The following is a 14,242-nucleotide window of genomic DNA, read 5'->3' on the forward strand; positions in this document are numbered from 1 at the left end:
GATGTTGTTGTTGTGTAACCACTCCACCACAGGCCGTGCATTGTGAATAGGTGCTCGATCGTGTTGAAAGATGCAGTCACCCTCCCCAAACTGCTGTTAAACAGTGGGGAGCAAGAAGGTCCTTAAAACATCAATGTAGTCCAGTGCTGTGATACTGCCATGCAAAACAGCAAGGGGTGCAAGCCCCTTCCATGAAAAACATGACCACACCGTAACACCACTACCTCCGAATTTTACTGTTGGCACTACACACGTTGACAGTGCATTCACCGGGCATTCGCCTTACCCACACCCAATGACTACAAAGTTCACTGATATCGAATACTTGGCAGTAGGTGGCAGCACAATGCACCTAATATTAAAAAGTATGTATTTGTGGGTGTCTGATACTTCTGATCACATAGTGTATGAGATGTGTGAAGTATACTGTGATAACACTATCACAGTAACATAGCCAAAAACAAGAATAAAATCAATAGCCTCAGCATTAGAAGCAGACAGGGCAAGATAAATGTGCAAAACTGGAAAAAATCACATGAATAAAATAAAGTGCTCTGAATGACTTCCATGAAAATTAAAAGAAAAATAAGAATGACACTATTTAGTTGCAATATTATGAAAATGAAACTTGCTACTCACCATATAGCAGAGATACTGAGTTGCAGATAGCCATAAGGGAAGACTGTCACAAATAAGCTTTGGGCCAGAAAGGCCTTCATAAAAAAAAAGCGCGCGCACACACACACACACACACACACACACACACACACACACACACACACACACACACACACAAACTCAACTCACACATGCGATTGTATTTTGTATTCTCTGGCAACTGAAGACACATTGTGAGCAGCAGCACCAGTGCATGACGGGAGTGGTGACTGGGTGGGGATGAGGAGGAGGCTGGAGTGGGGAGGGGGGGGGATAGTGAAGTGATGCCGGGGAGTGTGCAGGGAGAAGGTGGAGAAAGGTTAGGACAGCTATGTGCAGTCAGGTGGCTAGACAGAGCAAGAGAGGGTTGGCGGGGGGGGGGGGGGGGGTCGAGTAGTGGAAAAGGGGAGAAGTAAAAAGACTGGGTTCGATGGTGGAATGTGGGCTGTGTAGTGCTGGAATGGGAGCAGCAAAGGGGCTGGATGGGTGATAACCATGGCTAATGAAGGTTGAGGCCAGGAGGGTTACGGAACGTAGGATATATTGCAGGGAAAATTCCCACCTGTGCAACTCCGATAAGCTGGTGTTGGTGGGAAGGATCCATATGGCTCAGGCTGTGAAGCAGTCATTGACGTGAGGAATATCATGTTTGGCAGAGTGTTCAGCAAGAGGGTGGTCCACTTGTTTCTTGGCCACAGTTTGTTGGTGGCCATTCATGCAGACAGGCAGCTTGTTAGTTATCATGCCCACATAGAATGCTGCATAGTGGTTGCAGCTTAGCTTGTAGATCACATGACTGGTTTCACAGGTAGCTCTGCCTTGAGTATGGGGTTGGGAGCAGGGGATGTGTAGGGATGGATGAACATATTCTGTAGTTCGGTGGACGACAGATTACCACTGTGGGAAGGGTCGGAAGGATAGTGGGCATGACATTTCTCATTTCCGGGCATGAGGATAGTTAGTCTAAACCCTGGTGGAGAATGTAATTCAGTTACTTCATTCTTGGGTGGTACTGAGTTATGAGGGAATGCTTCTGTGGCTGAGTGGCAAGACTTTGGGAGCTGGTTGGAGACTGGAAAGATAAGGCACAGGAGATTTGTTTTTGTAAAAGGTTGGAAGGATAACCATGATCTGTGAAGGCTTCAGTGAGACCCGCAGTATATTTCGGGAGGGACCCCTCGTGACTGCAGAGACGACGATCACAGATAGCTAGGGACGTGTTGGTATGGAATGGGTGGCAGCTGTTAAAGTGGAAGGATTGATGGTGGTTATATGGATGGAGGTACTGATGGAGCCATCTTTGAGATGGAGGTCAGCATCTAGGGCAGTGGCTTGTTGTGTTGAGGAGGACCAGATGAAGCAAATGGGGGAGAAGCTGTTGAGGCTCTGGAGGAATGCGGATAGTGTACTCACCCTCAATCCAGATTGCAAAGATGTCATCAGTGAATCTGAACCAGGTTACAGGTTTATAATTCTGGATGTTTAGGAAGGATTCCTGAAGATGACCCATGAATAGGTTGGCAGAGGATAGTGCCTTGCGGGTCAGGATGTAGTTGGCCATAGCGACTATAAAGGCGATTGTTGGTTTGGAATCCATCAGGTGTTTGAAAAGGTAGTGTTCAATAACAGTAAGGCCATGGGCGTAGGGGATGTTAGTGTAAAGCGAGGTGGCGTCAGTAGTGTCCAGCAGGGCACTGTATGTCAAAGGAACAGGAGCTATGGAGAGTTGTTGAAGGAAATTGTTGGTATTTTTTTAATATAGGAGGATAGGTTCTGCCAACAGCCTTGCCACAGTGGTAACACCTGTTCCCGTCAGATCACTGAAGTTAAGCACTGTCGGGCTGGGCTAGCACTTGGATGGGTGGCTATCCAGTCTGCCGAGCGCTCTTGGCAATTGGGGTGCACTTGGCCATTGTGAGGCGAAGGGAGGAGATAACTTGATTGAGAAGTAGTGGCTCCGGTCTTGGAAACTGAAATACGGCTGGGAGAGCAGTGTGCTGACCACCAGCCCCTCGGTGTGCTGACCACATGCTCCTCCACATCCGCATCCAGTGATGGCCGTTGGGCCTTCATGGCCTGTTCAGGAGGGAGGGGGGGGGGGGGGGGGAGAGGGAGAGGGAGAGAGAGAGAGAGAGAGAGAGAGAGAGAGAGAGAGAGAGAGAGAGAGATATGGGGGGGTCATTGTGCAGGGTGTCTACCACCCGGGATAACCGGGAGATCCGGGAAAAACCCAGGAATTTTTTCATCTGGGAGAAAACCAAGAAAAACCCAGGAATTTTTTTGAATTCCGGGAATTTTTCATTGTTTTTGTTCTTAGTTAAATTTTTGTAATTTTGACTGGTAAGAACAAATATTCTGACTATGGATGTTACTGTATCCTGCTACTGCAGAATAATACTACAGCAACAAAACATGAACGAGAGAAAAAACTGAAATAAAACTTAAATTGCAAAGGAAATGCGCCATACACTGCAACTAAACACAGTGCTCATGCAAGTGTCTGCCAACAGCAAAATGTGTCAAAGGCTTTAGGAAGACTATGCAATGCTTCGTAACAACAAATTGCCTCCAACGAGCATGACGTCACAACTGTTAACATTAGATTTGTTTTAGCAACTACGAGTGGGATCATGCGCACGTGCAGTTGCATAGTACCTTCTTCCGCTTGTGGCTACAGGAACGTGGCTGTTGGCTGTGTAAGCAGTCGCAGGGGAAAAAAAAGCATCTAGTTGCTACCGGGAAAATTTTTACTGGTGCGCCCCAGCTGCCAGATTGCGCAGCAGCCCTGGATCTGTGAGTAAGTGTGAGTGTGAGTGACTGAAACAACTTCATCAATAAATGTAAATTTACAGCTGCCAATGAGGTCAACAATGGTGCATATTGGGCATCTACAGCCATTCAAGTGTACTCCAGGGGCAATTCCATTAGAGGTATTAGTGAGAGTGAGGAACGGGGCAAAGAAAAATCAGAAGGATGAGCACCAGGAGAGGGAGGACTTGATACCTCATGTTCATTATACATTGAGGCCAAGGAAGTGATTAATGTGTATTGTGATTCCTGAATATTGTTCTTTTGTGTGTAGTGTACAGTCTTGTACTGTAAGGAAGCAAGGGAGAGAATGTTGTTGTGGGTGGCTGGTACCCTCTTTCTACAACACAAATGCACATGTGAATCAATACTGTTCTTTATTTACATGAAGTGGAAACAGTTGCTTAACTTGATTAGAGTCCATGCTTTTTGGTACAAGTTCATCAGTAATAGTCATCTTGCCGACTGATGTCGATATTCACTGCTAGTAAAGTACATTTCTGGTTCTGGTAAACTAGTCCCGCTTAGTAACTAATCTGGTCACTATGTACTGTCATAACCTCTGACAAGCTAAACTTGCTCCTGAGTAAACTGACAGACACCAACTGGATGATTGAGTGAGAGAGGGCCTCCGGTCAGCAGCGGCAGCCTAAATACATGCTGTCGAGAGTGCATTGGTGGCATGTTGTGTGCGTGTGAAAAATGCCACACTATTTTCGTGTAGGGAGATAGAGAGGATGTGAAAGACGGCAGGGGGAGAGAGGGCAGGACGCTGAACGTAAAGGTGAACTGGGAGCTGTGACTGTGGAGGATGGCATACTCCCGACCGTATCCCGCCATCTGGCTTGCGAGGCAACAGGAACATACTCCAAAAAACTGCTGTCTGGACACACGTCCAGACCTGAGTGCATGTCCTGGTGTGAAAATAGCAACAGCAACAGTGACAGTAACAACGGGTCCAGGTCCATAGAGTTGGCGGGTGGAGACAAGGGTGCATCGTCCATTTGCTCCTCCTGGGGTGCTCTGGTGGCACCAGCGGGTGGCTGCAGAGTCAGTGCGGTCCCATGAGACCGTGAATCTGGGGGAAGAAGAGCAGCAGAATCGCAGGGAAAGTGACATGCACGAATTTGGTTCTGTTGGCTCCGCTGCAAACTATCGGGACCTGCAATCAAGTACTTAAAAGAACCAAATGTAATTCAACAAAATCCTGATCTAGGCCTGCTTCAGTGGCCTGTGCAATTTTTCTGTAGTGCAAGAGAAAAGATTCCAGCAATGCAGAGTCCTGCGCATCGATATGGCAACAATGTGTAGCAGATGCATAAAAATAAGTCTTGGCCAATCTGAAGGTGAGATGGGTGTCTGCATATCCGTGCTTTCCTTTAGGTCAGTACACAATATCATACTGATACTGCGAAAGCAATAAAGCAAAATGTTGCAATTTTTGAGCAGTGCGTGTAAGAACCAGCTTTGAAAGATGAAATGAGGATTGCAAAGGCTTGTGATATGTCACTAAAAAGAACTTGTGACCATACAAATAGTGATGGAATTTGGTTGCACCATACACAGTAGTGAGAACGTTTTTTTGTATTTGAGTATGATTGCCCTGAGTTTGGGTTAACAACTTCGAGACAAAAGCAATGAGTCTCTGTCTTGTGCATCAATTCTGTGTGAAAGCACAGCACCAATTCTGTAGGAAGACGCGTCAGCTTGTGAAAGTACTGCCTTGGCAGAGGCAAAATGCACTAAACATCTGTCACCGAGCAAGGCATTTTTGAGATTCTGAAATGCATCTTGACAGTCGTTAGTCCACACGAAATGTATGTTTTTGCGATGCAATGGAGCCGGGATCTGAGCGGTATTAGGTGTGAACCAAATGTAGTATGTCATCTTGCCTAATGCTGACTGCAGTTCATATACATTGTGAGAAACAGGCAGGTCAGGTATTGCAAGGAAATGATATTGGAGTGGGTGCACACCCAGACTGTTTATCAAATGACCTAAATACTGTAGTTAAGTTTGAAAAAGTCACACTTTTAGAGACAACACTTGAGTCCTGCTCGTGACAACACTCGAAAAAGAGTATCAAAATTGGCAATGTGTTCCTCTGGTGTACGACCTGAGACAATATCGTCAATGTAGTTTGAACAAAATTTCGAAATCAGCTGCTCATAGTAACATTGAATGGCAGGTGCGGAAGCACTGCTCAAGGGTAAGTGCAAATATTTGAACAGTCCTAAGTGTGTATTTACAACAAACACTTTCTGAGATTCTTCATCCAATGGAATTTGCAAGTAGGCATCACAAAATCTGTCTTAGAAAAGTAACGTCCTGCACCAAACCTGTCCACAAGTTCCTCAGGGCGAGGTAACGGGTAAGTATCAACTACTATTTGTGGGTTGACAGTAGACTTGAAGTTAACACAAACATGAATGCGATCAGAAGGCTTAGGCAGCAAAACAAGAGGACTTGCCCATTGACTAGTTTGATTGGGAGCAATTACACCACTATTTTTGCAATTATTTCAATTCACTGGCTACTTTGTCTTTTAAAACAAGGAACTGGGTGGGCCCTGAAAAACTTAGGCTGTGCATTGTCTTTCAGTGTAATATGTACATCTAAGTTATTGGCTTTTCCCATTGCTTCTGAAAATAGTTCAGGAAATTCTTTAAGCAAGCTAGCTACACTGTCTTTTGGTTCAAAAGCAGACACTGCATGTACATTGTCTTGGATGCTAAATCCAAACAAATCAAAGGCATCTAAACCAAATGTGCTCTCACTGCCTTTTGATGTCAACACAGAAAATTCACTGTCCTAGTGTGGGATTTGTAAGTGGCAGGCAAAGTACACTGCCCAAGCACTGGGAATGTCCTGTTCTTTGTAAGCAGTGAGGTGCTTGCTAGATTTAGAAGGGCGTGGTGAGCGTAACTGTTTGTACGTGGCAAGATTAAGCAAAGTTACTGAGGCAACTATGTCTAACTGAAAATTCACATGGTGGTCATCAATTCATAATGAGACAAATAGTTTGTTACAATGTCATTGCACAGCACTAGGGTGAGGAGGCGGCACAATCTTAATCTTACTTTTGTCAGATCCTGTTTTAAGTTTTGAAAACACAGTACTCATTGTATGTCCATGAGCCTTGTGGGTTTTTTTGAGTGGTCAAAGTTGGCATTTTTGTGCCATTGCAAACTAACTGCTTAGACATTTCCTCTTTTTCCACATGTGTATCATGTTGTGTTACATGGTTGGCATTCCTGTATTTTATGGTGAGCAAAACATCTTCACTAAATTCATAGGCCTGTTTACATGTCTGCGTGGTTGTCCATGCGGCTGTGTACGTGCTTGCTGTTGTGGCTGGTTGGGTCAGTTACAAATAAGAGGCGACTCGACCCAACATATCAGTGCCTGGTCAGACTTATCGGCCACTACAGCACATGAAGATGCTGTAAGATTTTGCAACACTTGAGGGAGTGATGGATCCGTCCTTTAAGAACTGTTCCCATGTTCTGCTATCTGGGACAGTGAATGTTATTGCATTGGATATCATTAAATCACTGTAAAAGTTGCCACAACTGCATTGAAATTCACACTTCCTAGTAATGCCCGTTAATTCTGTGTACCTCTCGAGGTACGTCTGTTCTGGCTTTTTCTGCTAGCAAAAGAACTAATGTCAGACTGCAGCTACTTGGACTTGCTGGTCATAGTATTGAGTTACTGCAGTGATTACTTGATCAGAGATGAGTTTGTCAGGAGATGCGGTTGGGAATAGTTTTCATATTAAACTGAACACTGAGACCCACACAATCCTGGGGAACTATTGTAACTTGATAGTACTTTGAACATGGTTAACTTAACAGTATGCTTGGGACTGAGTCAGGTATTCGGCCCATTCCTCCTGTGTTTCTTTAAATTGCAGGAACTTTGGTACACTGGTCGGCGGCACTTGTTGGGCAGATTGGTTGGTCAGTTGTGATTGTGTGACTGACGCAACTTGTGCAGCCAGTAATTGTACCGTTGTCAGTAAAGTAGCAGTTTGTTGGTTCTAAAACTGAAAAACTTGGGCCAGATCAATCACATTGGCTGTCTGCAGCTGAGATGAAGGGGCAGGGGGTGGCAGAGCAGGGAATTCATGGTTTACACAAATACTTTGTATCAAAACGCAAGCAAAGCCTCAGAAAAGGGAAATTTGATTAGTTCTGTGGCTCCCCTCCTGGAATACATGCAACAACACAACAAAAAATTATCAAATAGAAACACTTGAACACAAGCACCCCTGCAAGCTAAAACACAAGAGAAGCAAGCAAAATCTTTGATTGTCCCTGAATTATGCTCGTTCACCACTGTAGTGTCTTATACCATAAGATGACAGGGAAGAAGACACACATGTGAATTAATATGGTTCTTTATGTACTTGAACTGGAACACTTATGTAACTTGAATAGAGGCCATGTTGTGATACAAGCTCGTCAGTAATAGTCCTCTTGCAGACTGATGTCAATATTCGTGCTTCCGAAAGGGCGCTGAAAGTGTGTTGCTTGTGGGTATGTGTCTGGCCCCCTCTCGTGATAGGTGCACTCGATCCAGTGCCTACTAATTGATCTTTGCTTCACCATCGCCGACTGGTGTGTTGGTGACAGCCTATGCCAGCTTATACAGGTTAGGGCATTAACCTTATTTAGATAAGGTTACATGTTTGTGTTGGGGTAGGATTTATAGTGCATTAAGATGTGCTGTTCGGAGACGGCAAGCTTCTGTGGGTAGGGAAGTGAGATTGATCTGTCCTCATGTCCCCATAAGAGAGGGGCGAGAAAAGAAGAATGCTAGGGTTGGAGTGGGGGCACTACCTCGACAATGAAGTTTTCCTTTCCAGGCAACCAGATGTGATATTATCCAGGTGCAAAGCATTACATTTAGGTTTTGATGTGTGGGAATTGTGGAACAAAATTAGGAGGCTGGAGGAGTTGTTCTCAGGGGTACAGAAGTTAATGGATAGTTGTATGAGGTCTGAGAGAGGTCTCAAAGGAGAACAAGAAGTAGCTTGGGACGTATGCAAGATTAGAGGAGCAGGTGCAGGAGATGACTGGACTGGTACCACAACATCTCAGGAAGTGAAAAGGGGGTAGATACATGCTGAGGGTAGAATACTAAAGACAATCTTCGAGGCAGTAGATGCAAATTGAACGCTACAGCAGAGGCCACAAGGGGGTTAGTGGAGGCAAATAAAGTATCTATGGAGTGGCATTCCACGCAGATTGTGTATTTGGAGAGTGGCTTGTTAAAAAATACGCATGCTTTAACGGCTTACTAAGGAAGTCGTGGATTATGCCAGGGTCTCGGCTAGCACTCTGAAACAGGATCTGGAAGTGGTACAAACACTAGTGCAGGTACTAGATTTAATAACAACAATGAGAAGACTATTGCAATCACTAGGGGATACTATATGGGATGCAGCAGTGGAGCTAACAAACTTGCAGGAAGCCTCCATCATATGCTACATGGACAGGTAAGTTCAACCTTGCTGCCATCTGAGCAGTATCTAGAGGAATTGAGTAAGGTGTGACGAGAATTACTCCAAGAATTATAGGTAGTAGCAGAGCCAAGCAATCAGAATTTGCTATTGTACAACCGTTGTGCTATGGTGGGTGTAACAACAGGTAATGTGCAGTTGTACCTACCAGTAAAGGTACCGGTAGAAAGCGTGCATTGTTTAGATGTTACATAGTGTGCGCTTATCTGGAGAAGATAGCAGCAGTTTGAAAATTTGTGCAAGCGAGAGAGGAAGGGGTGGTACTATTGGCTGAAGATGGTTATCGACACATGGTGATGACAGAGTATGTGATTCAGCTATGTCAGAGTGAGGTAGCCACAGTATGCCAGGCTCGTGAGATTTCGATGCATGGGAGTACATGCATCATGTGATGTTGCAGAGGTAAAACAGAGGGACGTTACTGCCAAAAGTATTTCCTGGGAGCAGGTTTACATTGGATATACTGTGTACAATGACATAGTAGTCGTTGCTAGTTGCTATGTGGGAAAGATGATTAGAATTGTGAGGTAGTGGACTGTTAATAAACGGGGCAGATTGCAGTATTACAGGGCCCACATTTCATTTACCAGCTACTGCAACAGAAATTGCTCTGCCGAGTGACACACAGCTACAGCTGTATTGAGCAGACGAACCTCTAGAGATGTTGTCCAAACAAAACCATACCTTTCTAAACAACACCTGGGAACTGAGACTGAGCTGTTCATTGAGTCACACGGTAGCAGTGCAGGAGGGGCGGATCACTGCAGAGCAAATGTTGCAGCATGTGGAACAGTATCAGATCGGTGGTTAACAGGTAAGTGACCTTGAGCATCACAATTCCTATTACTATGGTGACTCCAATTCACACCGCCTAGCTCTGATGTATTTGAAACAACAAGCCATGGAAAAACTCACTCCAGGAGTAGCTAAAGTTCCCGTAGACTGGATCCCCCAAGTAAGGAATGATAGATAGATTTATGAAGCTGCAGATCAAATAGCAATTGTGTAGTAGTTAGGAGTTGCCATTTTAGTATTATGTACTCTTGTTTTACAGATAAGGGTAAAAGTAATTACAGTAGAGAATTGGGCGGAGCAAGACCCGAGGGACTGGGTCTTCCCTATGGAGGGGGCAGTGTAGTGGCGCTACAGTCTTTGGGTAAAAGTTGTAAGTCCTTAGCCAGGGTAATAAGTAGTGAGATAGCTGCCATGGAGCATTGCATTAGCTGCTGCGAGTTGGTAGCTGCCAGTGTTGCGACACCATCACTATAACAGATATGCAAGTAGATTGTGAGGTGAGGACAGCTGAGTGCAACAATAAGTTGCACTGCTTACTGGTAACGGAATAGCAAGCAGGGTGACATTACTACACCAGGGGAAGTCTCTTATTGTGAACCATGTAACGAGGTCCCAGGTTTTAGTGAAACAAATGTGCACCAGAGGCATATAAGTAAGTGTGGCTTTGGAGGCAGGCATCACTTCTTGTTATGAGATACTAGCAGCACCACTACAGCACCAGAGCTATGCCAGTCAGTGAGACAACTGGGCACTGCCAGCAACACCCGTGGGTTTGAGACTGGACTGTGCCCGTCGCCAGCACTAAATGTTTGTGGGACATGGTGCCACAGCCCCACTGACTCGCTGTGGGTGCAAGCTGCTGCCAATGCCTAGTTCCTAATATGACTTGGCACCTCAGTGCGAGCCACTGTCTGACTCCTACCAGAGGGCAGTGTCGTATCCTGTGCACAGCTCGGCTGACGTGCGGAGCACAGGACCACGAGGGCTCCATGCTACTGAGGGAAGAAACACATCACTGATGATGTCAAAAGCTGTAGCTTCTAAAGCCTGCCGGCCTACCGTGGGCTCGCCATTAGCATTGCAGGGCACCAGCTCAGCTTTTAGGGCAGAAGCTGCTGCCTATACATCAGTGAGAGGCGTGTTTGCCTTGCTTTCATTCTGTTCCCCCAATCCATATCATCCTTCCATTTTTCCTTCTCTTCTTTTTCCTACTATTGAATTCCAGTCTCCATCACAATTAAATTTTTCTCTCCCTTAATTATCTGGATAATTTCTTTTATCTTGTCATAAAGTGTTTCAATCTTTTAATCATCTGTGGGGCTAGTTAACATAAATTTGCACTACTGTGGTTGGCATTGGCTTTGTATCTGTCTTGGCTATGATGATGAATTCACTACGCCGTTCATAGGAGCTTACTCACATTCCTTTTTTCTTATACAGTATCGGATGAAAGCCTGAGTTACCTATATTTGATTTTGTGTTTGTATTCCTGTGCCCACATGACTAGAAGTCCCATTCCTCCTGCCACCAAACTTCACTAACTCCCACTAGGTCTAACTTCAACTTACCATTTCCCTTTCTAAATTTTCTAACTTACCTTCCTGATCAAGGGATATAATATTCCACCCTACAATCCATAGACTGGCATTGTTGTTTTTCCTGACAGACATCCTCCTGAGTAGTCCCCACCTGGATATCCAAATGGTTGACTACTTTCCCTCTTAAATATTTTACTCAAGATGAGACCATCATCATTTAGCCATACTGTAGACCTGCATGACCTCAGGAAATAAAACAGCTGTATTTCCCCTTGCTTTCGACCATTTGCAGTGCCAGTACCAGCACAACAAGGCCATGTTGGCTGTTGTTATAAGGCCAGATCAGTCAATCATCCAAAATGTTGGCCTCCTTCAGGCACCACACATTTGTCTGGTCATCCATCAGATGTCCTTCTGTAGTGATTGCACCTATGGTATACTTATTGCTATCATTCAGGCACACTGCCAATGGTTCATGGGGAAGGTACATTTTCTTAACATTCTTGAAATAGTAATTGCCCTACAACACTTCCTTAGGATACCCCCAAAATTACCATAACCTGCTGACTTTGCCATGTGAGAATTTCTTGATGAGTTCAGTCTGAAAGATAGTAAAGAATCCAGTCACAAATGTGGTCTAATACATGGTATAAACTTTTCTTTTATTCACTAAAGAACAATGCAGGACTGTATGGAATGCCTACTGAAAGTGAAGGGACATGGAAATTTCTTTGAAGCTGTGTGTTGATTTGCTGTTGGGAAATGTAGTTGCATTTCTCTTGTTGATAGAAGACGTGTACTTTAAAACAGGAACTCATTTTTGGCCTTTATCCTTACACTGCACTCTCAAATTTGAGAACTAAAGTTTTGAACCCCAGGAATGACATGTGTTCCAGTAGTTTTTTGACCAAATATTGTTTCTTGACTGGAGCCAGAATTGCTGAGTGCTTTATCAGATATTTCGGCATCTGTGTAAATTAAATTACAAAAACATTTTATGATTTTAATGCATGTGATGATTTCTGATGTTGTTGTCGGTACTGATGTTGTTGTCGGTACTGAAAATAAATTTAGTTCCTATGGTGAGGCCATTGCTCACGGTTTACAAAGACATCACTATACACATGTATTTTATGAATGTTATTGTACTACTATCAGAAACATGGATGATGTGTGTTCCTACTACAAGACAAATCTGTTTTATGATTTTTGTATTGTTTTGTTGTTAATTCATTGTGTGGTATGAGCTCTGATCTGTTCTTCATAGAAGGCTTTCTTGTATCCCATTTTCTCATGGAAGGTACATTACAAACAGTTTACTTAAAGTACCATTAAAGGATTTCTAATTTTAGTGACAGATTTTGAATTATTCACAATAATAATAATAATAATAATAATTTTTAAATTTCTTTCAAATAAAAAAAAACCTTTTTCTTGCAGATACTTAGAATATGCAGCTGCTCGTACAGTGTCCTTCACATTTGCACCAAAGAAGAGTGGTTTTAGGCTTAATATGTGGCTTCTTTCAAAGGGTGAAAAACTTCCAAGATTGCCAAAGGAAAAGTCGCTTGGGTGTCAAATACTCTGTAAGTTTTGACAAACATGTTTTCTTTTTTATATCATGTTGTTAGGATATTTGAAGCACATGCAAAGCTGTGATGGAATAGCTACCATTACTGGAACTAAGCACTCTCTCTGCTTATAGTCCAACTGTTTATTGTGGTGGAGTGCTGTGCAGAGTTCACAGGTACTTGAACATTTACCTCTGTATCAAATGAGTGATGGTCCAACTAAAAACATTGTTACCTAGCTGTTATTATTTGTAAGCATTACTTGTACTTTTCTGGTGCAGAATACAAGACAACTAATTTCCACTTCCTGGTTTCTACTACCAATGTATATACTAATCTTCATGTGCTGTATAAACTTTGTTTTTTTCTTTTTTTAATAAGACTGCCCAGATTTTTTGAAGTCAAAAGAATGAACCAACATACCAATGAAACTGTCTGTAGAGGGGGTTTGGTGCAGGGGGGGCTACATACTTAAGTAATATTAAAGGTATGGGGCCATTGGTTGTTACGTCAATTAATGGATAAAACTGTAAATGTGAACTGGCACAGATATTTTTCTAACTGCCAAGTACCTAAAACATCATTTCACTTTGACATTTACATTTCTCTTGCATGTATTTATATTGTTCATTTCATCTTAAGCCGGTTTGTGCATATTTTATTGTTGTGACATACTCTTTTGTCGTATTAGTTTAGGTATAGACAAAGAAAATAGCATCTTTCACATTTCCATGTCAGTGACATTACACTTTCTTAATTAGAGTCAAAGGTTAGTCTTTGAACCAGACATTAATAATGTGAAAATCTTTATGGATTTTGCACCAATTTTCTACTGATAACATTTCTGATACAGTCATCTGTAAACAGTTTCAGATAGCTTTTAACATTGAGGAGAAGAAGAAGAAGAAGTAGTAGTAGTAGTAGTAGTAGTAGTAAAAGACTCATTAAATTTTTATGGAGTACACCAGTTGCTACTTTCACTTCTAATAATGATGTTGCCTCACTGAATTCTACAAATTGTATTGAGTCTGTAAGGGATTTCCACAGACAACAATTGTGTGTGTGTGTGTGTGTGTGTGTGTGTGTGTGTGTGTGTGTGTGTGTGTGTGTGTGTGTGTGTGTGTGTGTCCATCCATCTCTGGCCCTTACACAAGCAGTTGTTTGGCTTGGCATTAATTGATAGTTGTTTGATGTCAAGCTGAGCCAAATTCTGTCCAATTGGCATGTTAGATTGTCAAAGTTCTGAACTGGGTGTAGGCCCTGCCCATAATTCTACATGTGTTTTCAATTGTGGAGAGATTCAGTGACTGTGCTGGCCAAGGTAGGATTTGGCAAGCATGAAGATG

At 43.3% G+C, this 14,242-nt stretch overlaps 1 protein-coding gene across 1 annotated transcript in view; it reads left to right on the forward strand.

Annotated features, from left to right (window-relative positions):
* LOC126324819 (transcription initiation protein SPT3 homolog) overlaps positions 1 to 14,242 on the forward strand; it is an 86,962-nt gene that overhangs the window by 37,794 nt on the left and 34,926 nt on the right. Inside the window, exon 4 of the mRNA XM_049995120.1 lies at positions 12,766 to 12,911. Within this exon, the coding sequence (XP_049851077.1) occupies positions 12,766 to 12,911 (146 nt within the window). The remainder of the gene's footprint in view (positions 1 to 12,765; positions 12,912 to 14,242) is intronic.

This window comes from Schistocerca gregaria, chromosome 2 (assembly GCF_023897955.1).
Source record: "Schistocerca gregaria isolate iqSchGreg1 chromosome 2, iqSchGreg1.2, whole genome shotgun sequence".
In the NCBI taxonomy this organism is placed as follows: Eukaryota; Metazoa; Arthropoda; class Insecta; order Orthoptera; family Acrididae; genus Schistocerca; species Schistocerca gregaria.